Source organism: Lithobates pipiens, unplaced genomic scaffold (genome assembly GCF_037356315.1).
Source record: "Lithobates pipiens isolate NorthernLeopardFrog02 unplaced genomic scaffold, aLitPip1_a1.2 Scaffold_18, whole genome shotgun sequence".
NCBI lineage: Eukaryota > Metazoa > Chordata > Amphibia > Anura > Ranidae > Lithobates > Lithobates pipiens.
This window is the reverse complement of record NW_027507758.1, coordinates 508,987,647-509,015,197: the sequence shown is the minus strand read 5'-3', so window position 1 is coordinate 509,015,197 and position 27,551 is coordinate 508,987,647. Positions and strand designations below refer to the sequence as shown.

At 41.5% G+C, this 27,551-nt stretch overlaps 1 protein-coding gene across 1 annotated transcript in view; it reads right to left on the bottom strand.

Annotated features, from left to right (window-relative positions):
• The window catches only part of TPO (thyroid peroxidase), a 228,445-nt gene that overhangs the window by 85,663 nt on the left and 115,231 nt on the right, over positions 1-27,551 (bottom strand). The window contains 2 exon segments of the mRNA XM_077485162.1: positions 12,573-12,734; positions 18,971-19,179. Of these exon segments, the coding sequence (XP_077341288.1) occupies positions 12,573-12,734; positions 18,971-19,179 (371 nt within the window).

Sequence of the window (27,551 nt, the reverse complement as noted above, 5' to 3'; positions counted from 1 at the left end):
AGTGTGATGGTCTGGGGCTGTTTTTCTGCTTCAGGACCTGGAAGACTTGCCGTGATAAAAGGAACTATGAATTCTGCTGTCTACCAAGAGATCCTGAAGGAGAATGTCCGACCATCTGTTCGTGTACTCAAGCTGAAACGAACTTGGGTTCTGCAGCAGGACAATGATCCTAAACACACCAGCAAGTCCACCACCGAATGGCTGAAAAAAACAAAATGAAGACTTTGGAGTGGCCTAGCCAAAGTCCTGACCTGAATCCTATTGAGATGTTGTGGTATGACCTTAAAAAGGCCGTTCATGCTCGAAAACCCTCTAATGTAACTGAATTAGGACAATTCTGCAAAGATGAGTGGGCCAAAATTCCTCCAGGACGCTGTAAAAGCCTCATTGCACGTTATCGCAAACGCTTGGTTGCAGTTGTTGCTGCTAAGGGTGGCCCAACCAGTTATTAGGTTTAGGGGGCAATCACTTTTTCACACAGGGCCATGATGGTTTGGATTTTTTTTTCACCTTTAATAATAAACACCTTCATTTACAAATTGCATTTTGTGTTTACTTGTGTTGTCCTTGACTTTTGTTTAAATTGGTTTGATGTTCCGAAACACTTAAGTGTGACAAACATGCAAAGGAACAGGAAATGAGGAAGGGGGCAAACACTTTTTCATACCACTGTACAACTTAAGTTATATTTTTGGTGGCAACACCACTTTAAGTATATGTAGCAACCCCTAGGAGTCATTCAATCTGGGAGAAGACCAGTGCTGGATCACAGAGTGGGTTAGTCTGTGGGGAACAGTCCTGGAGTTGAGTATTGTAGCTTTTGCATTTTAAAACCTGCTGGGGGAGCAACGTGTAAAAAAGTTTTGTGACCTCTAGCAGCCCATGCAAATTCAATGTACTGAAGTAAGATCAGTGCAAAGAGATCCTTCCTGTGCTCCTTGCATGTAGAAATTTGCACTTTGTGCCATGCTCCTAACACTGTTTTATTATGTTGATGATACACTATATCACCAAAAGTTTTGAAAAGCTTGCCTTTACACGCACATGAACTTTAATGGTGTCTTAGTCTTAGTCCATAGGGTTCAATATTGAGCTGGCCCACTCTTTGCAGCTATAACAGCCTCATCTTTTCTGGGAAGGCTGTTCACAAGGTTTAGGAGTGTGTCTATGGGAATGTTTAGCCATTCTTCCAGAAGTGCATTTGTGAGGTTAGGCACTGATGTGGACGAGAAAGCCTGGCTCACAGTCTCTGCTCTAATTCATCCCAAAGGTGTTCTATCGGGTTGAGATCAGGACTCTGTGCAGGCCAGTCAAGTTCTTCCACGTCAGACTCGCTCATTCATGTCTTTATGGACCTTGCTTTGTGCACTGGTCCAAATCATTTGGTGTAGAAGGGATTATGGTGTGGGGTTGGTGATGGCCTCTTCCGGTTTCACTGTGACTGCACACCAGTGCACAGAGCAAGGTCCATAAAGACATGGATGAGTGAGCTTGGGGTGGAGAAACTTGACTGGCCTGCACAGAGTCCTGACCTCAACCCAATAGAACACCTTCAGGATGATTTAGAGGGGAGACTGCATGCCAGGCCTTCTTGTCCACATCTGTGTGTAACCTCACAAATGTGTTCCTGAAAGAATGGTGAAACATTCCCATAGACACACTCCTAAACCTTGTGAGCAGCCTTCCTAGAAGAGTTGAAGCTGTTTTTAGCTGCAGATTTTCTAGTTTTCTACCGCAGCTAAAAGCACACAATGCTTTCCTATGGCCCCATTCACACACAGCGTTTAGCTGCAATTTCGTTACATGCGGTTCGGTGCGAATAGAAAAAATTGAATTGAATGCCTCCAGGTGCGATATAGCTCAGCTATAAGCACATAACCGCAGGTAATCGCAGTATTTTGTGTCAACTGCGGATAGCAGCATGAGAAGGGATTCAAGGGACCAAAAAAATTAAATTAAATAAAAGGGTTGCTATGGGAACGACTATGTTAGATAACTGCAGCTGAACGCAACTGCACAGAAACGCACATAAATGCAGGTAATTGCACTGTACAAATGCGGCTGATCACTGTACCGGAGTCTTGAATTTTACAGAAAAAAATAAACATGCTAAACTGCGGCAGAACAGCCGTCCGTGTGAAAGGGGCCTTACTTATAGCTGCAAAGGGTGGGTCAACTCAATAATGAACCCTACAGACTAAGAATGGGATGCCATTAAACGTCACGTGCATGTAAACGCAAGTGTCCCAATTTTTATTTTTGGTAATATATTGCATGTGTGAAAGTGACTATCAGTGTTGCCAACAGTCAGCACATTTACGGACAGTTTGTGATTTTTTACAACTGTCTGTAAATATCATGAGCTTATAATTAGTCATGCTGTGTTGACTTTTTAGGTGTAAACCATGCATATTATTTGTTATGGATATTGTCAGTGTTTCCATATTGTGTTTTATACTATTTAAATATCAATTGTCTTCGTTTTTAAAAGGAGTGCTGTCATTTTTCAGGTTGTCAGTAAAAAATGTGCTCCGTCAGTAAATTTTCTATGTTTTGTCAGTAAAAAATGCTGCTGGAAGTTGGCAACACTGGTAAATATACATGACAATGGGGCCTTTATTCAGACTGTGGTATTAATTTGAGATTTCTAATATTGTGTGACAAGCTTATTGAAAGGAAAGGCCGTCTAGAATACAGAAAAAGATAGTATAATTCTGATCACATTATGTACACTAAATGCAGAAATAAGGCAGGTTTTGGGCATCTTATTATGATAAAAGATACAACAGTCATAGCTGAGGTCTCTATTTAGATAGCAGTAGGGGCATTTTACAAAGAAGGGATTTCCACATTTACAAGATTAAAAAAAACTGAAATCCCTGAAAAAAATATAAAGTCACACATCTATACCTTGTACCTGGCACCTTCTCCTGTTTTTATTTAGTATCGACCTACCAGTAAGGAGCTGACTAGAGAGCTCATCATATAATGGAAATTGAAAGGAACTGTCAGTGATGTCGGCCAGGCCATAAAAAGTCATAGAAAAATCAATACAGCCAAACTTTTATTAACATTCTCACTGCTATAGAAAACTGTAAAGCAGCATGGATCTCTTCTAGAGCCTTCACAACACCTGATGGTAAAGATCAAGGCCACATTTACCAAAGGGCACTCCTGGGTTTCTGTCTATGTCCATATACATGGATGCCTACTAACAAGCACATTATTTCATGTAGGACTATGTAGCAGGAAACATTTTTTTTTTGCAATGGTGCATGTTGACATTTTGTTTAGTCAACATGCAGTGAGTGGCCAATTAAATCAATGGAAGCACCAAAAACGTATATTACTATACTATACTAATACAAATAGTGTGTGTGGCTAAATGATCCTACGTATTGGGCGTGGTTTTTAGTCTGATTAGAACCAACAAATAAACACAACTAGGGAATTATCCCAAATTAAATTCACCCCTGTACATACTGTGCCATACTCTCTACACACTGCACCCCTTTATTCACCGACCCACTTTTCCACTGTACACACTGCTCTCACTCATTTTTTACACTATCCCCAACTCTTTACATACTGCCCCCTCTCACAAATACCTCCCCCAGCGGCTTGCATGTATGTATGTCTGTACACAGTACAGGGCAGGCGGGAGGGCGCAGTATGTTGGGGGGGCACAGTGCAGGGCTGGCAGGAGGACAGAGTACAGGGGGGCAGAGGCAGGGCCTTCTTTAAGGCAGGGCAAAAGGGGCAGCTGCCCTGGGCCCTGTCATTGTTTTGGGGCCCAAAGCAGCTGCCTCATACTTGCCAACTATCCCAGTTTAAATTCCCTTGTCCCTTGACGTTTTAGTCCCTTGCTATGTCCTGATATCTCAGTGTGAAGTGCTGCTACTAATGGTGCCCAGCTCTGCCCTATTGTTGTGTACAGATGACTCACCTACAGACCTGTGTTTACATGTAAATGCCCTGCATTCCTATGTAAATAGCAGCATTCATATGTAAATATCTTCACCCAAAGGCATAGATAGATATGTAAATAAAGGCGGCATTCATATGGGTATCATGCCCCCTGCAGTGAGCCGTATTACTGTACAGTAATCTCTAGCAACCAACCAACAAGCAGAAATCATGGAGTGTAACATCTAGCAACTAATCAGCAAGCCGTAATGTGTGCTGTAACCTCTAGGGTAATGATACACTGTAACCTCTGGCAACCAATAGCAATCGCTGCCTGATCTGATACAGTAAACCGATTTTAAGTCTAGCTGCTATTTATTGTATGTCTCAGAGCAGGTGGAGAGCAAAATTGTATTGGGGGGGGCCCAAGAAAAAGTTTACCCAGGGTCCAATCATTATTAATGGCTGCCCTGGGCATGGGGACACAGTACAGGGCAGATCCCCAAGTACAGGGATCACTGTTGGCAGGAGAGAGGAAAGGGGTCGCTGACAGTGCAATGGGCAGAGCTTTTTCTCCTATGCATTGTACATAGCCTGAGCACAGGCACTAAGATCTCCTGCTCCCCACACAGCACTCACTGGACCTGAAATCCAATTCCCTTACACATAGTCAGGATCTGCACAGTGTATAGATTGCTATTGTGTTGCAGGTCTGACCTGTAAAATTCCATAATCAGAATGGCAGTTCTTTTGCAGTAGCCTACTCTACACTGTGCACATAGCTGTGTGTAAGGGAAGTAGCCTCCCTGGCGGTATTCCCGAGTCTGGCTCGGGGTGAAATTTAATTACCATAAGCGGTATTCCCGAGCCAGAATCTGGATCGCATCGCTGGATCCATGTAGGGGGTTACTTACCTTGTCCCCTGGATCCAGAGATGTCTCCCCGCTGTGATCAGCGAGCCGTTCTCTGCTCGATCTGTGACAGCACAGAGCTCCGTACCCTGCGAGTGTTGCGACACACGGGGACAGAGTTTCGGCGCCAAATTCAAAAGGTAAAAAACACAATATAGATACAGTATCAACTAATTGCACATCCCCTTTATCCCTATTGGTTTGTCCAGTGTCCTGCATGCAGTTTTATATTATAAATACTGTTCTTTATGCCAGGAAACTGGAGATTGTCCATAGCAACCAAAAAATGTCGGTTTACATCAAAAGTGCTTATAGACCAGCTAGAAAACAGCGATAATAAATTAGAATCACTCGCAGAATTGAGCGATAGTAATTTTTGGGGAAATTCGTCATCAAACACTAAAAGTAATGACAGCAACAATTCTGCAACTCAGCATATTTCAGTGTTTTTGATTTGATTACATTATTGAATAATTTTTATTATATTATTATTTGTTATAATTATTTATATATACTAAGATCTGGAGCAAAGTACTCTCAAAGTGCACAGTCTATTTGCCTTTAGTAAATCTATCCTCCCCATCTATCCCCAAGTGAACAAAAAAAGTGCACAAAGGATGTATCTCTGGTCCACCTCTTGAAGTAGGACCCCCTCCCTGACCCTCTGGCTCTCACGGCTCCTGACAAGGGTAAGACACGCTCAGGTCCACCTAGCCAAAAGGCCTGGCAGACCCCTCTCCGCTAAATCTGACCATGAGTACTGGGTGAGATGCTCTCCTGAAGATAAAAAACCTAATGGTTGCTCATCCTCTGCTTAAACTTAGGGGTAGACCTAAGGACCCACACCCTTGCTTCCTTAATGAAAAGGGAATACAAAAATAAGTGCAGTGACAAACATAGGGAGAGCAGAAAAGTATGCAAAAACAAAAAAATGGTACCAGTGCAGTTGCATTTGCTAGTGAAAAGAAACAAAAACAAAAGGGACTACAAAAGGCAAATCCACTTTGCACTGAAAGTGCACTTGAAAGTGCAGTCATTCTAAATCTAAGGGGTAGATCTGAAAGGAGGGGAAGCTCTGCTGATTTTATCATCGGATCATGTGCAAGCTAAAATGCTGTTTTTTATTTTCCTTGCATGTCCCCCTCGGATCTGCTGCGACTGCACTTCCAAGTGCACTTTCAGTGCAAAGTGGATTTACCTTTCGTAAATAACCCCCTATGCCTCCAATAGCAAACTCCACTCAGTTTAAAAGGTATTATCCAAATTTGTATTCATTATGATATTCAAAGCACTATAACATATACAAATAAGTATTAAAAACACGTCATCAGTACACATTTTAGTTCATGGATGCACTAATAACCAATCCTTGAGTATTCCAGGGGAAAAGGAGCAACCTTCTCAACATCACACCTGGAATACTCGGGGATTGGTTTTTAGTGTGATCTTAGGTACTCTGACATAGAAACATAGAAGACTGCCAAGTGAGTATAGATCTATGTTTGTCCTAAGTATGTTCGAATTCACATATTGTTGACTCACTCACCCCCCCCCTCCCCCCTAGTTTGAGGTCATGCCCCCTTGTTCTTGATCTTATCTTCATAATGAAAATACTGCCCTCCTGAACCTAATAAATGCCTTTGATGTATTTAAAGTTATAGCTCCCCTTTCTCTTCTTCCCTCCAGAATGTACATATTATAAAGGTTGTAAACCTCAGACAAGAAATATGAGAAAAGCATATCCCTCTAGTCTATCTATAGTGTGCTCTTGCCTCAATTGGGGGCACTAAGAATTATTTCTGTCTGCTGCTTTGTTCCTCTGCTATCAGCATGAATAATTTTTGACAAACTTTCCTGGCATAAAGGGAAACATGGTGACAGGGGATGGACCTCCAGCTGATTGACAGCATCAGATCTGTTCCTGTGTGTTGTGTGAAGGGGGTTTGTCCCTTCCTTCCAATCAGCTCTCCTACGCTGAAAAAACTGTGTGGGGGTCCCCCCCAGGTCCATAGAAGACCCTTATTCCGAGCACGCTAACCAGCCTGTCAGGAAAGGGGGTGGGGACAAGCGAGCCTCCCTCCTGAGCCATACCAGGCTGTGTGCCCTCAACATGGGGGGTGCCTACCCCAAAGCACCTTGTCCCCATGTTGATGAGGACAAGGGCCTCTTCCCGACAACCCTGGTCCTTGGTTGTCGGAGTCTGCGGGTGGGGGGATTATCGGAATCCGGGAGCCCCCTTTAAGCATCCTCTGGGACTGTGACATCATAATGGGCGGAGACATCACCTGGCGGTGTCCCTATATAAGTCGCCACATGCCATGTCCCTGTCATTGTGGCCAGAGACATCGACGAGTCAACAGCTCAAGAAGAGAAGAACAGAAGAACAGAAGGCGGCAAAGACAGTGGCGGAAGCGGCGATAGAAGACCAGGCCACCGCTTGTAAAAGAGCTAGAAGAAGGAGCAGAGGCCCTGCAAGAAGAACCGAAGAGGGGGACAAGACCCCAGAAGAGGGGGACAAGACCCCCGAAGTCGGAAGAAGACCCCCGTACGGTGGCAAAGAAGAAAGCCGGGCTCCTCCACTAGTAAAAGAGCTAGCAAAAGAGCAGAAGATAGCGGAGGAGTCCGGCGTGAAGACCCCCCAAGACGGAAGAAGACCCCCGGAGCTGTGCAATAAACTATTTTTAACCCTTGTGTGTTCTGTTTTATTTACAATTTTTTCACAGGTGAATGGGTACATTGTACCCCATACTCATTCACATAGGGTGGGGGGCCGGTAGCCGGATTCCAATAAGCCCCCCGCCCGCAGACCACGACAACCAACGGCCAGAGTTGTCAGGAAGAGGCCCTTGTCCTCATCAACATGGGGACAAGGTGCTTTGGGGTGAGGGGGCCGTGCGGCCCCCCTTTCCCAAAGCACCCCCCCATGTTGAGGGCACGTGGCCTGGTAAGGCTCAGGAGGGGGGGGGGGGGCGCTCGCTCGTCCCGACCCCATTTCCTGACCGGCCGGGTAGCGTGATTAGGGTCTGATATGGACCTGGGGGGGCCCCCACGCCATTTTTTCAGTGTAGGGCTTCCCCTTTAAGTCCATAACAGGTGACAGGGCCAGTGACGCTTCCTTCGTAAGTCCCGGCTACCTGGAGCCGCGCTCAAAATGAACAGACTTTTCTCTGTGCGTGAGAAAAAAGTCCGTACATTTCAAAAGTACGGCGGACTAGCACACACACGGCCGTATTAAGTCCGGCGGACAAATTTTGGTGCAAAACTACTTTCTAAGTCCGCCGGACTTTTGGGTAAAAAAAGTCCGCCGGAGCCCACCCATGGGCAGATTGTCCGGCAGGCTCTAGTCCGCCGGACTTTTCCACCGGATTGTTTGATGATGTGTACGCGACATAAGGGTTTACAACTTTGAGTATCTGAAGTCTCATCTGATATATTTTATCAGTCAGACCTTACACCATTTTTGTTGCCCATCTCTGGACTAGTCCTATCTTATCAATACTTTTTTATAAGTGAGGTCTTCAGAACTGAACGCAGCATTCAAAAAGGTATAAAGATCTATATAAGAGAATCTGGACCTTGTTCCTTCAGGTGATACATCCCAGAATTATATTCCCACAGCATGGCCGCACTATTTGTTTATTTTAAAATTATCTGAAAAAGGCTTCTCTAAATTGTTTTCCATTGTAGTGCTGGCCAACAGTGTACCCCCAATATTGGACTCTGTCAAGGGATTCTTTTTCCCTAGGTGAATTATTTTACATTAGAAACTTGGACAGATTTCTCAAATCCTCAGATAAGGAACAAAGAAGGAGCAGCACTCTATGATCTCAGTTTAAAAAAAAAACTAGGCTGTTTCTGTAGCTCTCACCACCTTTGTCTTACTAGTGTAGGTGAGTATGTTTAGTGAATGTTAATATTTTTAAGGTTCTCTTTAACCACTTCCCGACCAGCGCAGAGATTGGAGCAGAGTGATTGGAGCAGAGATCAGTGTACACTAAATGAAAGCCCAACCCCCCCACAGTTAGTAACACACCCCTAAGAACACTTAACCCCTACACTGCCACCACCTGGTTAACCCTTTCACTGCCAGTGTCATTTACACAGGAATCACTGCATTTATATAGCAGTGATTACTGTATAAATGACAATGGTCCCAAAAATGTGTCAAAAATGTCCGATGGGTCCCCCACAATGTCGCAGTCACAATAAAAATTGCAGATCGCCGCCATTACTAGTAAAAAAAAAAATAATAAAAAATTATTAATAAAAATGCTATAAAACTATCCCTATTTTGTAAACGCTATAACTTTTGCGCAAACCAATCAATAATCGCTTATTGTGATTTTTTTTACCAAAAATATGTAGAAGAATACGTATCGGCCTAAACTGAGGGAAAAAAATGTTTTTTTATATATTTTTGGGGGATATTTATTATAACAAAAAGTAAAAAATAATGCGTTTTTTTCAAAATTGTCGCTCTATTTTTGTTTATAGCGCAAAAAATAAAAACCGCAGGGGTGATCAAATACCACCAAAAGAAAGCTCTATTTGTGGAAAAAAAAGGACGTCAATTTTGTTTGGGAGCCACGTCGCATGACCGCGCAATTGTCAGTTAAAACGACGCAGTGCCGAATCGCAAAAAGTGGTCTGGTCTTTGACCAGCAAATTGGTCCGGTCTGAAAATGGTTAAAATATGATTGTTTCACAAATGTGACTTTTATGAAATGGTGAGCAGATTATGAGGCAATGTACTAATGAGGGATAAACTCAAGGGTTAAAAAACTAGACACTTTTCTGATGGGTTAGAAAGCCTACAATGCATTTTTAAAGAAAGATATTCTAGAATGTTCTGCAGAAGTAAGATCCGCCCAAGATTCAGAATTTGGAAAAGCTGGTCAGGGATTGGCCTATGAAACCCATCCCCAACAAATGTCATTCTTAAAGGAGATGTAAAGGCAAAAGGTTTTTTATCTTAATACATTCTATGCATAAAGATAAAAAGCCTTCTGTTTGCAGCAGCCCCCCTCAGCTCCCCTAACAATTACATGAGGTCCCTCTCTGTCCATCAATGTCCGCGGGTGTCTCAGCCATCCAAGATTCTCCCTCCTGATTGGCAGAGACACAGCAGCGGCACCATTGGCTCCTGCTGCTGTCAATCAAAGTCAGCTAGCCAATCAGGGGAGAGAGGCGGTATGGCTGGGTTGGGGTTCCGTATCTGAATGGACACAGGGAGCTGTGACACAGCTTGGGTGCCCCCATAGCAAGCTGCTTGCTGTGGGGGCACTCAACAGGGGGACCCAAGAAGTGGAAGATCCGGGCTGCTCTGTGCAAATCCACTGCAACAGAGCAGGTAAGTATAACATATTTATTATTTTTAAAGGAAAAAAACAAGCCTTTACAATTACTTTTAAGTTGGCTTGATATTAAATAGCTAATGTTTGCATAGCACTGACGCAAGAGACGAATAAGTGTAATATTTTTCAAAGTATCCTTCAGAGCACAGTGGCAAAAAATAAAATGTGATTGAATTAATCTCTACCCACAGTCAACAAGTGTGATAAGGTGGCATGTAGTGTAAAATGATCTAATGCTTAATGTCGACTGAAAGCTTTAACCACCATTATATGTGTAGCCTTGGCAGTGCACATACATTTAAAAATATACCTTTGGACGATGTGAAAGATGGGAGGTGCATACAATTTAAAGAAGGTCAGCAAAAAAAGATATCTTAGCCAGATTTTGTTTCAGTTTTGTGGATAAACAAATTATAAAGCGTTGGTTTTTGAGAAGAGAACTGAGCTGTATTTGTTTTCATCACCCAAAGAACAAACAGAACAGGGTAGTGGTAAGTCTTTAGCCTCATACACCCGATAGGATTTTGTACAAACTTTCCCTTGGATTTTTGTACAAAGGGCGTCGGCAGAGAACTTGTATTGCATACACATTACAGGACTTTTTCAGCCAACTTTCACCAAATCATGTGGTTTTTCTGCTCTTTACTGCCACCTTTGGTCAACTTCTGTATTGTTGTCTGATCTTTTGCATTGGTTCCGAGCATGCGTATTTGTACTTTGTACAAAAGTCCTATGGTTTTCTGTACACACGATCAGACTTTGCTCTATCGGACTTTTGTTGCCAGAAAGTTTGTCTGTTCTCATAGATAAGCGGCATTGTATTATACTGATGGATGCCAATCAGTGCCAAACAATAATGCATGCCAATCAGTGATGCCCATTGTGGTCACTGATTGGCATCCATTGTGGGCACTGACTGGCATCCCTGGTGGTCTAGGGTGGCATACCTGGTGCTGGGCATCCCTAGTGGTCTGGTGGCATCCCTGGTGGTCCAGTGTGGGCATCATCAGGGGGGCTGTGCTGATAATCAATCAGCACAGATCCCCCCTGTCAGAGGAGCAGCCGATCGGCTCTCCTCTACTTGCATCTGGCAGATGCGAGTGAGGAAAATCCGATCACCGGCTCTTCCTATTTACACTGTGATCAGCCGTGATTGGACACGGCTGATCATGTGGTAAAGAGTCTCCGTCGGAGACTCTTTACCGAGATCATAGTTGCGAGGTGTCAGACTGACACCCCGCAACAACAGTCGCCGCGATGCGTGCCCCGAGGGCGCGTAGCGGCTCAAAATCCTGAGGACATCCTATGACGTCCGGTCAGGATTTTAAAACCACTTTGCAGCCGTCCTTTGACTATACAGTTTAATTCATTTTTTTTCTGTTGTGCTAGATTCCTTAGTTCTCATCTTTTGAGTTCTGGGTTAAAGTGTATGTCACATATGTGTATATTGATATCAGGCAATTTAAGGAGCTGACAATCTAAGGTCCCTATTACACATAATAGGACCAATTATCCTACCAACACACAAGTGCATTAACATACAAACACAATGCAGATAGTGTTCTCGGTGGGATTCTAACTAGGGATTCCAGTGCTGCAAGGCAGATGTACAAACTACCAAGCCACTGTGCTACCCAAATCCAAATACCAGTCACTCCTAATTAAGATCATGCAGAGGTATACTTCCACACCATACATAAAAAAGGTTGTTTGGGGGCCCCATCAGCCAGTAGTAACAAGGGTAATACAATGATGCTTGGTTGAGATGGTGCATGAAAATTGACTAATGTTGCTTTGTATTCACTATACAATAAAATGCCAGATATTCCCTTTTTATTTGTATAATGAAGAATTTGTTTCAGCATTAAAGGGGTTGTAAACCCTCATGTTTTTTCAGCTTAATGCATTCTATCCCGAGCCCCTTCATCTCCTCGGTGGGGACATGCTGTCCCTCTCTCTACGGGGTCCTGGCTCTTGATTGGATAGTTTGATAGAAGCGCAGCCATTGGCTCCCGCTTCTGTCAATCAGATTGGCTCCTGCTGCTGTCAATGACGCAGGGCCGAGTCCGGCATTTGTGTCTGTGGATGCAAATGCTGAACTCTGGAGCGTTGCCTGCAAGGTAACCCCCTTGGGAGAGCGATTCTCCTAGGGGGTTATCTGATGCAAGGAGGAGCCGTGAGAGCTGCCGGGGGACCCCAGAAGAGGATATTCGGGGCCACTATGTACAAAATGAGCTGCACGGTGGAGGTAAGTGTGACATGTTTGTTATTAAAAAAAAAAAAACGATCCTTTACAATCACTTTTAATGTGTGCCTGTCACAATACACCAATATCTACAGTTTAATTAAATTATCCTAAAGCAGGAGAGTTCTCATTGAAATTCTCTGTAATAAACTGTACCTGAACAAAATGGGGGTTTGGCACTCCATTGATTTCCTTGGCACACTAATTCTTCATGTCCTTCTAAGTGATAGCCCGAGTAACAAAAATAAATGAACACAGCCTCTGAACAAAACACAAAGTCACCATTTTCTATCTTCATTGGAAGGCCACAGGATGTACCTACAATATAAAATCTACTGGTTAAATCCTTCTTGATGTTTATCTTGGTTTTATTCCTCTAATCAAAGGTTTGTCTTAGTGAAAAATGAGGCAACATTTTTTTATTTTTTTTATTCAAGTACACTTTTAAATTCAGGGCAGGCTTACACGACCAATGCACAGGTCACGCTCTCATTCAGAACTATTCCACCTATGCAGCTTTTAGATTTCTGACCTCTTTTGCTACTTCACTTCCATTAAATATGTTGAATGTAGTTCATACTTCAGAATGCTTCAAGTAAAATGCAAACATAAATCTTTTTTTTTTCCTATTTTGAAAAATGCCAATTTTAAACAGAAAGTATAATGGTTTTTTGTCAGTTTTTCATATATTATTTTTAAATTATACTGATATAATTTTTTTCTTATTTGTATAAAATATTCACTTTAAAAATAAACTTTTAATACAGCAAGCTTCCTGTGCTCCTATCTGTATATGATTCCTGAAATTGTGATATTTAGCACAGCAGTAAACCAGCGATTTGAAATTTTGGATTAGCAGGATCTTATTTGCCACTTGCTGACTACCATAGTATAAAAAAAATATACAGTAATGCATAAGTACTTGAATAAAAAGATTAAATGTAAAAAATCATATAGATTGAATAAGAATGAATATCAGAAATTCAAGATCAAGAATTATGAGCTCATCACTGTGTTATTGTGCTCTCCCCTTGTATAAGCATTATCCTTTCACTGCAGCACACCTTCTTGGTTCCTTGTGCTGCAGCTTCATCCTCCTCCATAAATTCTGCTATGCAGACTGTACAGAACCCTGCAAGAGGCTGATACAGGGTCTAATGCAGGTACTTGTTTTCATTTAAAAATATATTTTAATGATGCTTTATTGATTACAGAGCTGCAATTATTTGTGGCTTCTAAATGTGCGCAGAATTTGGCTTTAAAGTAGAGATTAGGAGGTACGTCCAACCCAAGACATGTCAGGTTATTACTGCTATCTGGAACTCCATTAAACTCCTTGCTTTTCATCCCCAAACTGTTCCCGCAAAGCAGGGAGTATAAAATTGTCCAAAATGTCTTGGTATGCTGATGCCTTAAAGGGGTTGTAAACCCTCAAGGTTTTTCACCTTAATGCATTCATGCAGCAGCCTCCCAGAGCCCCCCTTTTACTTACCTGAACCCAATCGTTCCAGTGGCAGGGATGAATTTGAGCAGATACTGCGAGTAAGGCCTTCCCATCCACATCAGTGCCTGACCTCACGAACGCACTTTGAAAGAATGGTCAAATATTTCCATAGACACACTCTTAAACCTTGTGGACAGCCTTCCCCGAATAACTGAGGCTGTTATATCTGCAAAGGGAGTGCCAACTCAATATTGAACCCTACAGACTAAGACTGGGATGCCATTAGCCCTTGTACACACGGTTGGAGATTCCGACGGAATGTGTCCGATCGGACCGTATTGTCGGATAATTCGACTGTGTGTGGTCTCCATCGGACTGTTCCTGTCAGAATATCCGACGGACAAAGTTTTCCAACTTGTCTATAAAATTTTCCGACAACATGCTCCGATCGGACATACTTCGATCATGTGTAGCCTACTCCAACGGACAAAGTGCCACACATGCTCAGATCAAATTCCTAGACCAAAGCTATTGGCTACTAGCCTGAACGTAGTTCCGTCGTAACGAAATAACGTCATCACGTTATGTACGATCATATTATCCAACAACTTTGTCCGACCGTGTGTATGCAACAGTTTCAGACAAAATCCGTCGGACAAAATCCAACGGATTTGGTTGTCAGAATGTGCGACCGTGTGTACAAGGGCTTAAAGTTCATGTGCGTGTAAAGGCAGGTGCCGCAATACTTTTGGTAATATAGTGTACATACAATTATACAATACTATAGGTACAATTATCTAAGAATGTCATATCACATAAAGCATAATACAGCATAGGTTTTCACTTCACTGTTATTTCCAAATTACAAAAATACATGCATGTATTGTATATAGCTACAGTGAGCACCATTTAAGTCATATAGTAGCTGATGTTTCTTAATACAGTAAATACAGAAATTCAGCATCCAAAATAAAATAATAAGACTGCAGGCTCTTGGGAAAGGTGGTCCTTACTTACCCAAAAACATCCCCTGAAAAGCTATCTTTCCTATTATTCCATTTTTGTTATGTGGTATGCTTACTCTTTATATTTAAAACTATTGTACTAACAGAATGATACTCTGTGAAGGTGTTTAACCACCATAAAAAAAATCCACTGTTGCTTGCTTAATGGTGTACAATGTAGATAATAGTGGTGTGCAGACCTTTATTGCTTATGTAGCGCTGGAATCCTTGTCTTCTGATGTGCATTAGCAATTATAATGAAAGTCTATGGATGGTTCTATAGCTTAGTGTTTGGCGCCATCTAGCGGCCAAATACTGAAAGTGAACTTAAATGATTTTTGGCTTTCAAGCATTGAACTATTTACAAGAAGTGACTGTTATTTACATTGGTGAGTTGACCCTTTTACCCAGGATGCTGAGTGACCTACCCATGGACACCCTCTCTTGCATTGCATGCTGGGTAGGAGATAAAAGGACCCTGACCGGCCATCTTAGGCCTCTTGGGAACACATGGCCTGCCTTTGAGGACTTGTGCGGAGGCCTCCCGGAGGAAGCAGCCTATTGTCCTTGCGGAATGCAACCCTGCTCGGTTGTTTGAGTGACCTGAAGTGCCAGAGACACAGTGATCACATTTAGAGGATCCAGAGACACTCGTTTGAGCATCAGAAGACCAGGCCCACCTGTCAGAATGGGACAGAGTGACGGAGCTGGCTGAGGCAGAAGCAATCTGCAAACACCGGACCAAATTTACCATACCGAGCTTCCGTTCCAGTTGGTGAGTGGGTTGCTACCCACCGTTTTCTAAACCTTGCACCTAGTCAGACTTATACAGGCCTTGCTGGGATACTTAGTCCCATGAAGGAGGGGTATAGAAACTGACACTAGGCAGGCATAAGGCCTATTTACTATCACACCTCAAGCATTGTACTATATTTACGGAAGCAACACTAGGATCATCCTTAATTTAACTTTAACTGCTTTAACCTTGGATTACAAATTTATAAGGAGTTATCATTGCTAGCGAAGATCAGAAGATAAAGACTGAGTAATTTAAGTGAGATCTCACACATAGCTATAAAAGTAGGGGGAGCACATATATATATATATATATATATATATATATATATATATATATATATATATATATATATATATATATATATATATATATTGTAACTGTTTCATCAAAGCTCATTGTCCTGTCAATCTATGTTGGATGACAGTACAATTGCTGTAATCACCTATTTACATAGATATTAGTAAAATATACTTTGGTTAAGTGCCTCGTTGTGTGGAGTATTGTTTTCTCCCAGCAGGTGGAACCAGTGGATCCTGAGAGGACAATGCAGGTATTTTGTGATATATTATATTGTACTGTATTGTATTGCACCACAGTGTCAAGGGGACTATGGCAAGTTAGTGGGGTTTTGTTACTAGAGTGCAGGCCCAAATTAAACCAGCCACTCCTTCGGGTGTCAGTGCTACACTTACAAGTGGCAATAAGTGCTTCCCAAGTATCAAACAATAAATACTATTTAGAATATGTGCCTTCGTGAGACTCCTTTCAGTTGTGTGGTCAGAGGGTAGTAACAGTCATGGTTTTACCACTCCCAGACCGCCCAGCTAAATACTACTATTGCAGTCAGATGGGTCTTTACACATGCTGCAAAGCTTTGCTTCATGGGCGTGAACATTTTAACTCAACTTTTCTGTCAAACATCCCCATTAAGGTCTAAGCAAAAGTATGTCACCAGAACACCATGGATTACAACAGTTATAATTAGGGGAATCAAAATCTTGAAGCTAGGCACGCAATTTTTGGAACGCTGTTATCCTTAAGCCTTAAGAATGTACCACCATTCCAATCCACCATTGCTGGTTCACAAGCATGGTAGATCTTTACGGGATCTGCTTGTACAAGCTAACCCCAGATCCAAGTATGCAAGGACCATCAACAGGATGTCACAAAAACAGGGTTGTTTGCAATATGTGCAACTCCCTGATATGCAGGGAACACTTTATACATCCTCGTAAAGACTAGCTCTATTATATACATGACTATGTGAATTGCAATATAGATTATTGCATTTACATCTTGAAATGCCCATGTTCACTAGTGTATGTAGGGAAGATCATAGGCCCCTTCAAACGGTGGTTCCAAAGAAATAGGAGTGACATCAGAATAGTCTTGGCCAAAGCCTCAAAAAGGTGAACCCATTGACCTAAGTGACCTAAGTGAACCTGTAGCAGTACATTTTGTCACTCAGAAACTTCAAGCACTGTACATGATTTAAGGGGTATGGTCATTGAACATGTCAGTTGACCAGTGAGGGGTGGGATCTGTGATTATCTCCTCCTACATCGGAAGGCATATTGGATATACACACTTAATATAATACGATCCGGGGGCCTTAATTCTTAGGCCGCGTACACACGGGCGGATTGTCTGCCCAACTTAGTCCGCTAAAACGTGTTTCAGCGGACAATCCGCTCGTGTGTGGGCTTCAGCTGACTTTTTCAGCGGACAGTCTGACGGACTAAGTCTTTCGGAATTTCCGTAATTTTGTCCGTCCAAACTTGGTTTCAGCGGACAGTCCGCTCGTGTGTAGGCAAGTTGGACGGACTAAGTATGGCGCATGCTCAGAAAGGATTTACACGCCGAAGGTTGCATTGCAGTGTATTGGACGTCGTATTTCTAGTCCCGTCGTACGTGCTGTACACGTCATCGCGCAAGCTTTCAGCGGACTGTCTGTTCATCGTGTGTGGTCAAGTCCGTTCATTCAAAAGTTGGACGGACTGTCTGTCGGATTGTCTGACGAACTTAGTTGGGCAGACAATCCGCCCGTGTGTACGCGGCCTTACTTATCCTTTTTATGTTTCCTTGACGAAAGATGACTTGTGATGGTGTTGGCATTTCATCATTGAAACATATATATAGTTCTTCTCTTATTTTTCAATTCACTTGTTATGTTCTAACTGGTTTTATTTTTCTGCCTACTACAGTAGCTTCTTCTTCAAAATCTGTCTCCCCTCTTTCTTGCCCTTGTTCTTTATTCCTTTTTTCTCTTGTTGTGCCTATCTACTCTTTCTTCCTCTTTCCCCCTCTTCATCATCCCCACTTCCTATTCTCCCTTCCTATTCTGCCCTCCCCTTCTTTATTTTCCTCTCTTTCCCTTTTCCCGCCCCATTCTCCCCAGCTTTATTTTTTCCCCTCTTTTCTTCCTCCCTCTCTTCCCTTCTTTTTTTTTCTCATCCCTTTTCTCCCATTTCTCTATAACCCTCTTTTTTCCTTTCTTCCCTTTTTGATCCCCTGCCTACATTTTCCTTTTCTTTTTTCTTTTCTTTGCTTCCCTGTTTTCTCTTAGCTTTTTCCCCTTTTCCTTTTTGTCTGTGTTGTTTTCTTTTTTTTTATTTTTTTTTCGCCTGTTTTCCCTGGTTTAGTTGTTGCTGTTCCCTTTTATTTTTGCTATGATTTTGAAATTTTGCTTCAGTTTCCTCTTTTGCACATTTTATTTGATTTATTTTTTGACTATTTTTTGATTTATTTATTTTTTTGTTTATTTTCTGTGTTCTGTTTTTTATTTGTTTATCCTCTCCATTCTGATTTTTTCCTGTTTTGTTTTTTTGTCACTTTTTTCCCTTATTTTTGTTTTTTCTTTTCTTTTTGTCTTTTTTTCTTCCTTTTTTGGTTCTCTTTTTCTTGGGTCTATTTGTTCCTTTTTTTCTTTGTTTCCTGGTTTCTATTTTTTTTTCTCTCTTTTGTTTCTCTTTCTCTGCAGCTATGTATGTTAACTTCTTCCATCCTCCCTTTGATCACCCTGTTCACCTTCTAATTTTTTTACTGTGTTCTCCATTGTGTTCTCCATTGTTTTCCTACTCTGGTGCTCCACTCCACTGTACTGTTCCACATTGTCCTTTGATGTTGCTTACCTGGCGCCTGCATTGGCATCATGCATTGCCATGACACTGTAGGCCGGACTGCTGATAAAAGATCCCCACAGCGAGCATGCACACAGCAGATAGAGAACCCTTGAATTGCTAATAATATCTCTGAAAATAAACAAAGCTCCTACAAATGGCAATTATGTAAGGAAGAGCCACCATACCGTTTTCAATGTCCTCCTTCCAAGCTTTGAGATCTAAGCTGGGTACACTGATACATGAGATAAAGTCATCCGGATATTTTCCTGTAAGAAAGGCGTCAGGTGGTACTAGGCTCAGGCCTGTGTTATCACAAACCACACGGGAAAGGGAATGTTTCTCAAGTTCCTTTCTCTGCGTCTCAGTAAACATCATGGGGTTTTCATACCAAAACCTATGAGGTGAAAAGATATTGAAATATATATTTTATATATATATATATATATATATATATATATATATATATATATATATATGAAAAAAAATATTATTGCAATAAACATTTAATATTGATTTTACCAAATGTAGCTGCAAATTCTAGATGTTTGGAATTTTAGACACCTTTTCCAAATGATTATAATCAGAGATTTTGCACTGTTCACATTGATTTGGGGTTTATATATAACTATTATCAGAGAAAGGCTCTTACATGTTATGGTGGGACTGTAGACTTTGTTGACATTTAGTAATTGTATTGGGTCAGGCTCCAATGCTGTGAGTATAACATTGCAAAGTCAGCTCTTGTAATCTGAACTTTATCTTTATCTGCAGTATAGACACAAGGACAACATTCCCATTCCTCAATCTCCATAGATAACTTCAAACTTGAAAGAAGTGGGCTTAGAGGATCTCCATATTGTAGCTTTATTATTTCATTACTAACCACAGCAACCAGTGATAATGCAAGGCTCCCTCTATATACAGTAGGATCTGGTTTTCTTTAAAGAGATCGATAATTGATTTCAGTAGAATTTTACAAGGGTTCTTCTTGAGAGATTTCTACGACAAAGTCCCCTTCACTAAGCAGGCTTTAGCCAGAATATATTCCTTAATCTTAGGGAAATTAACTCTGCATAGAATATCTCATTAAGGTTCATTTATATTTTAGAATGATCTTCCCACAAGGTACACTCTGTCTGCCTCAGCTTTAGGATTTTCTTTTCTAGCCAATTTACATTTATAAAGTGTTTCGACACAGTTGGAAGCTTGCTATTTAATATTGTGTCCAGGATTTCATAAATTTTTATATTTTTGCATCTTGATGGTTCTCCAAATTGTCACATTTGATGACTCAGTCACAAATAGTGTTCATCTGTCTATGTAGTTCAGAGTGAAAGCGAGTAATAACACATCTGATTCAATGGGTTTGATCCTAGAACCCAAGTGCATGTTTGTCCTAATTTTGTTGTCTATAGGAAGGTCACAGCATTTGCAGTGGATTCCTTCTGTTAAATGATTCCGTCCAGAACCGCATTAATTCTCGCTATATACATAGAAATATCTGAGAGAATAAGAGCTCCTACTTAAATTAAGTTTCACATGTGGTTGATCTTGGAAGTCTTTCATATACAAGGCGACTTAAAGCAAATCTATAAAGTGAAAAATTGAATATAAATTTTTACATTGTATTTCAGTTATTTCTAGCCTACCCCTATCTGCATGATCTTGAAGTTTGTAAACTTACTTTGTAAAGCTACACACACATTTACCTTGAATTCTGTGATATGTATTCACTATGTCTCGTGATTAGGCACTGATGTGTCACACATTTCACAGAGCCTGCCTTCTGAACTACAGAAGTACTCAGAGCAGGCATTTCAGGAGGTGGAGTCAGTACGGGAATCATTTTTGCCGGCAGCAGGGTACCATGGGATATGTAATCCTTAGAAATTTAAGGTAAACAGCAGAAGACCAAGAAGTTGCAGAAAGAGATGGCCAGCAGACAGACAGGAACCACAACAATTTTTTGAGTAGGCTTATATTGGATTGTCAAGTATAACTACCATTTGTATTTTTATTACAATTCTGATCTTTTAAAATTGAAAGTGTATGCTGTGTACATAAATTTGCTTTAAGCTCTTTTATACCTTCTTGAAGTGTATTCCCATTCCAATAATATTGACATTCTGAATTTCTGGCTAACACAGTTTAAAAACTTTTAAATGTTTAATAGATGCCAAAAGCTTTTAACCCTGTTTCTGGATAAGGTTGAAAAAAAACTTTCAGAGTACATCATCGCAAGTAAACATTGATGTGTTTTTAGACAAGTGTTATATAAATTACAAATACTAAAAATGGTTCATGTAAATCACATGAAGTTCTCAATAATTTTCAGAGTGCTCCTAAACAAATTTAGGAGGTCCCCCCTGTTATCAGCAAATGCCAGAGCTAAATATATTCACCATTCACCATTTGTTTGATAGCAGACATTTCCAAATATCCTTCAGACTAGTGTATACAAGTTTTTTGGGGTTTCTAGGTGACACAGTGTTTCAATATGAATATTTGATGTGTTAACTGTTTGGTTAGTACCTGAAATGTCATAAATTAAAAATGTACAGTCAAATGTCAACAGCAGAAAAAAAAAGTTTATCCAACTGTAATGCCGCATACACATGACCGGACTTTTCGACAGACTAGGTCCGACAGGTCTTCCTGACGGACTTTTGGCAAAGGTTGGGTGCACACGATCGAGCTTTCTGGCAGACTTGGTCCGGCAGATCAGAATCCATTGGACAATTTGATCATGTGTGGGGCTCCAGCGGACTTTTTTTTCCCAAAAGTCAGACGGACTTAGAAATAAAACATGTTTCAAATCTATCCAACGGACTAAAAATCGGGAAAACCATTCATCTGTGTGCTAGTCCGACGGACCAAATAGGGCACAAGGGCAGCTACTGGCTACTGGCTATTGAACTTCCTTGTTTAGTCCTGTTTACGGGAATCACATTTAAAATGAATGGACTTTCGAACGAGCTTAGTCCGGTCATGTGTGGCCAAGTCCCTTTCATTCAGAAAGTCTGTCGGACCTCTGCTGAAAGTCTGTCAGGAAGACCGTCAGACCTAGTCCGTCGAAAAGTCCGGTTGTGTTTACGCGGCATAAGGAAACAGGTGGCTGCTGCTGACGACACTCTGGAAGCAACAGAGATGGGTCTAACAATCTACCACTTACCTCTGTGCAATCATTTTCTCATTGGCTGAGAATGCTGCTGATTCTTCCTCAATTTTAAGGGGACAGCAAAGAAATTATATTTTACAGGCCTCAGTTAGCAAGGGAGCATTTCCATAAATACTGGCAAGGGGTATCCAAGCAATCTTGACACTTGGAGTTGTCACTAGCATCAGGAGCACCTTTGTGATATCAGCCTAACTATGGCACTAGTGAACAAAAAATACAGGTAACTATTTAAACCATAATGTATATCCTCAGTTATTATTTATTACACTGATAACCTACAGTTTAATAGTTCTAATATATTTTATATTGAGAAGATACATACTGGATACTAAGGTAGGTAAAGGAGGAGAAAGAATAGGAAATTCTATATGACCCTATACTGATCTTTAAAAAGTAGTCCCCACTATGGGTTATTTGAAATGCAATAAAAGGCAAGGAAAAGTTCCCAGCAACAGTGGTTCTTGATTTTTATGTACTTTTTATGTACCCAAAAATGAACGTTTTTGTAATGTAAATTGTCCAGAATCCATGATTGGAGCATCAAAAAGGTTATATGTACTCTCTATAACTTATAAGAGAGAGAGTAGCAAGTACAAAAAAGGCAAAAATAGCCCGAAAATGGTTTATAAACAGCTGCCAGAAACATATGACTGAGGAAATACATTACTATTTATGCGAGTCATGTGGACTGGATTGGAGAACCGGTGATCTAACCGCAGAAAAAAATACAGGTCATTTCTAAATATTCCAGGCAATTAAAAGCCTGAGTTGACTTCAGTTAAATGATGACCTGATCAGAGATCCAGTAGTGTGCTGGAGTGCCAAACTTTCATTAAGGAGCATTGAATGGGTTTGGCAGACTTTAGCTAAGGTGGAAGTGGGGAGGAAGTGAGACTAGAAGTATCAAAACACATCTTGACACCTGCTTCAGACACAACATAGATCTTTTTGATCTTAGCATAGGTACACTGTTTCCTGGTTAGTGTAAGAAATTAACTGATTCGTTTTAACAGCTTTATAATTTTTCTTTTAAAAAATAAGGATTGTATCTTATTATTTGGTTTATACTCATCAATTTCAGTTTTATGGCTTAATAATCCTGTATTTTTTGTTTTTTTTTCAACTCAAACTCATCAGAAATGTATGGTTGTAGCACTTCGTTTATAAATGTATATTTTTAGCTGTTGCCTTCAGCATGTTCATGTTTTAGTTCTGCAGACTGTTAGATGTTCAGTCTATTTTTCATGCGGCATTTCCTCCATCTTTTGCAGATATACATGGGTGTCCCAAGATATAGGTTGACTTGTGATAAATATATCAGCGTGTCCCAGTTCAGTCATTTTAACTCTGTAGGGAGGCTTCAGTTAATCATAAGCAGACAGTCACACTGTGGTGATACTTTACTCAGTTGCAGTTAAATGGTCTGCTTCTCATCAGATTTAAAGTGTAACTTCACTACTGCAGCTCAAAAAATGATGCAATACATGTGCTGACACAATTATTTTAAATACATTTAAAGCAGAACCAAACTCTCAAATTAAAATGGAAATTTTTGCAGTTAATGACCATCAATGGTTAGACTGCTGGTCTACATGACAGAAATCCTTTAGTAAATACAAAGTTTTATTCATTGAAAACTTAGCTCTGTGCATTCTAGCCTAAAACACTGTTTATGTGCACCTATGCTCCATCACATGTCAGTGGTGATAGAACTACATTTACCTTCATGTATAGTGTCATGTATGCTCACAATGGCTTGTGCTTATCCTGGGAAGGCATTCAGAAGGAAGGCATGAATGAGAGAAGATTGTACCGGCAAGGTGTACGTTGACACTCTGGATTGTAGTATTCTACATAAATAAGCCCCCCTGGGTGACACTGCTGGTCCTCTATCAGACTGATGTCATTAAGGGACAAGAAAAGGGTATAGGCCTTTTCGAAGTCAGGAACAGATGGAATTGCATATGAGAACACCACTGGAAGTTTACTGGAGTGCAGATACTAAGAGGACATCATGGTAGGCAACAGTTTGACTATTATAAATGCATTAGCTTGATTTGTAAATCTACTATCTATTGATAACAAGCTAGCCTTCAAACATAAAATATTACCTATTCTTTTTCATACCCTATACTTTGAGTGCTACCATCATAGTAAAGCTGGCCATACATGAATTGAATTTTTTCTGGTTCAGCAGGGCCTGGCCAAATTTCAATCCATGTGAGGCCACTGTGGTTGAACAGAAGTCAATCTACCGAATGACTTCTGTTCAACTGCCTTGCTGGTAATTTTTTCGCTCGATCAGCTCTGCATGCTATAAACTGCAGTGCTAAACTGTGCTTGGGGAAAGACAGTTGGGAAGTCCCCCTTTCTGTCAGAATAAATTGACACATCAGGGAGGATTCCCTTATTCCCGTATGGGTGGAGAAATTGGGTGAGTTTTTTTTTGTTACATTTCAAGCAACTATCCACTGAGCTTAGTAAATTGAGGGAAACTAGGTTCATCTCAATTATCCAGTCCTGTTTCAGTCAAGAAAAAAATAATTTTTTTTGTTTTGTTTTTTATATATCATATGCACACATTTGCAAAGCAAGCTACTGCACCAAGTTTTGGTGTTTTTTGTGAACAAAGCTTGATACAGCTAATGAGTTTTAAAAGTAGTTATCTTTTAATGTCCAATACATCATACCCTTTTGTTTAACATGTGTTTAGATAAAATGTTACAAATTTCCTGGACTCAGCTATCATATAGGTAGGCTTAATTTAAGAAAATGTCCCTGAATGCATTGCTTCTCTTTTAAAGAGGAAGTAAACCCTGATGGGTTTACTTCTTCTTTGTCTCCCTGTAAAGGTAAAGCATAACGGGCTATTATGCATCTCATAGTAGCCCATTATGTGTCACTTAGTGATGTCACCGCTGTCCCCTGTAACACGTAGCGTCCATCTTCTTCTGGGTATCGCTGCTACGGCCACTCACAGTGCCGGAGCAGCGATGACATCACTCTCGCGCATGCGCACACAAGGGGCCGCCACTAACGGAATATCGCCGTTAGCAGTAGCATGCTGCTAACAGTGATAGTGCATCTGCGCGCCGTCGCCGTAGACAGCAGTGCCTGTCTTTTTGTAAATATCTCCTAAACCATGTAGGTTTAGGAGATATTTCTTGGACCTACAGGTAAGCCTTAATCTAGGCTTACCTGTAGGTCAACGTGGTTTGTAAGGGTTTAAAACTACTTTAAGGTGTATGGGACTTGAACTGGGGAAGACACAACTGCTAATGTTAAGGTTGGGGTTTTCAATAAATAATTATGTGTTTTAAACACTTTCATGTAAGTTGAAAGTGTAGGGACCCTGCCCTAGGCAGTAAGGTCTCTTGTCTAAATTCAGTGCTGCTGGGCTGTAGTCATCCCGAGCATGGATGTTAAAGGGGTTTTAAAGGCAGAATGTTTTTTTTTTTTTTTAATCTTAATGCAGTCTATGCATTAAGATAAAAAGCCTTCTGTGTGGAGCAGCCCACCTAACACTTACCTGAGGTCCCTCTCTGTCCAGCGATGTCCATGAGTGCGTCAGCTGTCCAGATTCTCTTTCTTGGTTGGCTGAGGCACAACAGCGGCACCATTGGCTCCCACTGCTGTCAATCAAAGTCAGCTAGCCAATCAGGGGAGAGAGGGGGCAGAGCTGGTTCAGGGCTCCGTGTCTGAATCCACACAGGGAGCTCGGGTGCCCTAATAGCAAGCTGCTTGCTGTGGAGGCACTGAACAAGAGCGAGGGGCCTGGGTCACAGAAGAGGGACCCGAGAAGAGGAGGATACAGGCTGCTCTGTGCAAATCCACTGCAATAGAGCAGGTAAGTATAACATGTTTGTTATTTTTATATGAAAAAAATAGCCTTTACAATCACTTTAAGTTTTTTTCTTGGGTTTTCTCCAGGGGTGTACCTAGAGCATCTGGCACCAGGGGCAGATCCTATATCTGGAACCCCCATGTTAAGATGTAAAAACCCCACTGTGCTCCCTGCATACCTCTGCATCCCCCAATATCTCTTTGTCATTACTGTGTACTCCCTCTCTACAACTGCACCTCTGGACCACTTTACATTACACAGCCCCCCCGCAGCTCTGGACCCTTTTACATTACACAACACCCTGCACCTCTGAACTACTTTCCATTACACATCACCCTGCACATCTGGACCCCTTTACAATACACAGCAGCATGCATCTCTGGACCCCTTTACATTACACAGCACCCTACACCACTGGACCTCTCTACGTTTACATTACACCCTGCACCTCTGAACCCCTTTACAATATACATCACCCTGCATCTCTGGACCCCTGTACATTTACATTACACAGCACCCTGCACCTCTGGACCCCTTTACAATACACATTACCCTGCATCTCTGGACCCCTTTACATTACACAAGACCCTGCACCTCTGGACCCCTTTACATTTACATTACACAACACCCTGCACCTCTGGACCCTTTACATTACACAGCACCCTGCACCTCTGGACCCCTTTCCATTACACAGCACCCTGCACCTCTGGACCCCTTTACATTACACAGCACCCTACACCTCTGGACCCCTTTACATTGCACAGCACCCTGCACCTCTGGACCCCTTTGCATTACACAGCACCCTGCACCGCTGAACCCCCTTACATTACACAGCCCCACACAGCTTTGGACCCCTGCATGTTACACAGACCCCCTCACAGCTGTGGATCCCCTGCATGTTATATAGAATCACCCCTCCCGCCACAGCTCTGGACCCCCTGCAAGTTACATAGACCCCTGCAAGTTTCATAGACCCCCTTCCCCCACAGCTGCACTGCCTGAGCCTGTCCCTCTGTCACCGCTTCAATTGCATGGGGGGGTCTGCCAGCCTTACATCTCCCCCCAATGTGTGACACCGGGGTGAATCACCCCCCCTGTCCCCCAGTTGGTACACCACAGGTTTTCTCTAAATTCAGAGTTATTGTTTGACTCTGCCTGCTGTTGGGAAGTGTCCCTGGAAATAGTGTGAAAAGATAGAGTAATCTGAGCTATAAATATTATGTCTCCCTGACCAACCACTGGAAGGTGTATTAGCAGTGGTGCATACTAGACATGTGCAGAGTAAAATATTTCGTTTCGGAATTTCGTTTTCGTCTGAAAACTTAATTTATTTAGTTACTCCCGAAATTCGTTTTTATTTATTTCATTTTTCGTTCAAAAAGTGCATTCGTCCGAAAATCCACATGAATCACGGTCGAATCTGTCTTTGAAGGCTTATGGTGTCTGTCGAATGTATAAAGAAGATTCGACGGAGCTAGCATATAGCATACTTTAGAACCCTATTAAAGTCTATGGGACTCCAACGTTCAAAATCTAAAGTGCTCATTTTAAAGGCTAATTTGCAAGTTACTGTCCTAAAAAGTGTTTGGGGACCTGGGTCCTGCCCCAGGGGACATGGATCAATGCAAAAAAAAGTTTTAAAAACGGCCGTTTTTTCGGGAGGACTGATTTTAATAATGATTAAAGTGAAACAATAAAAGTGTAATATTCCTTTAAATTTCGTAGGGGGGGTTGTCTATAGTAT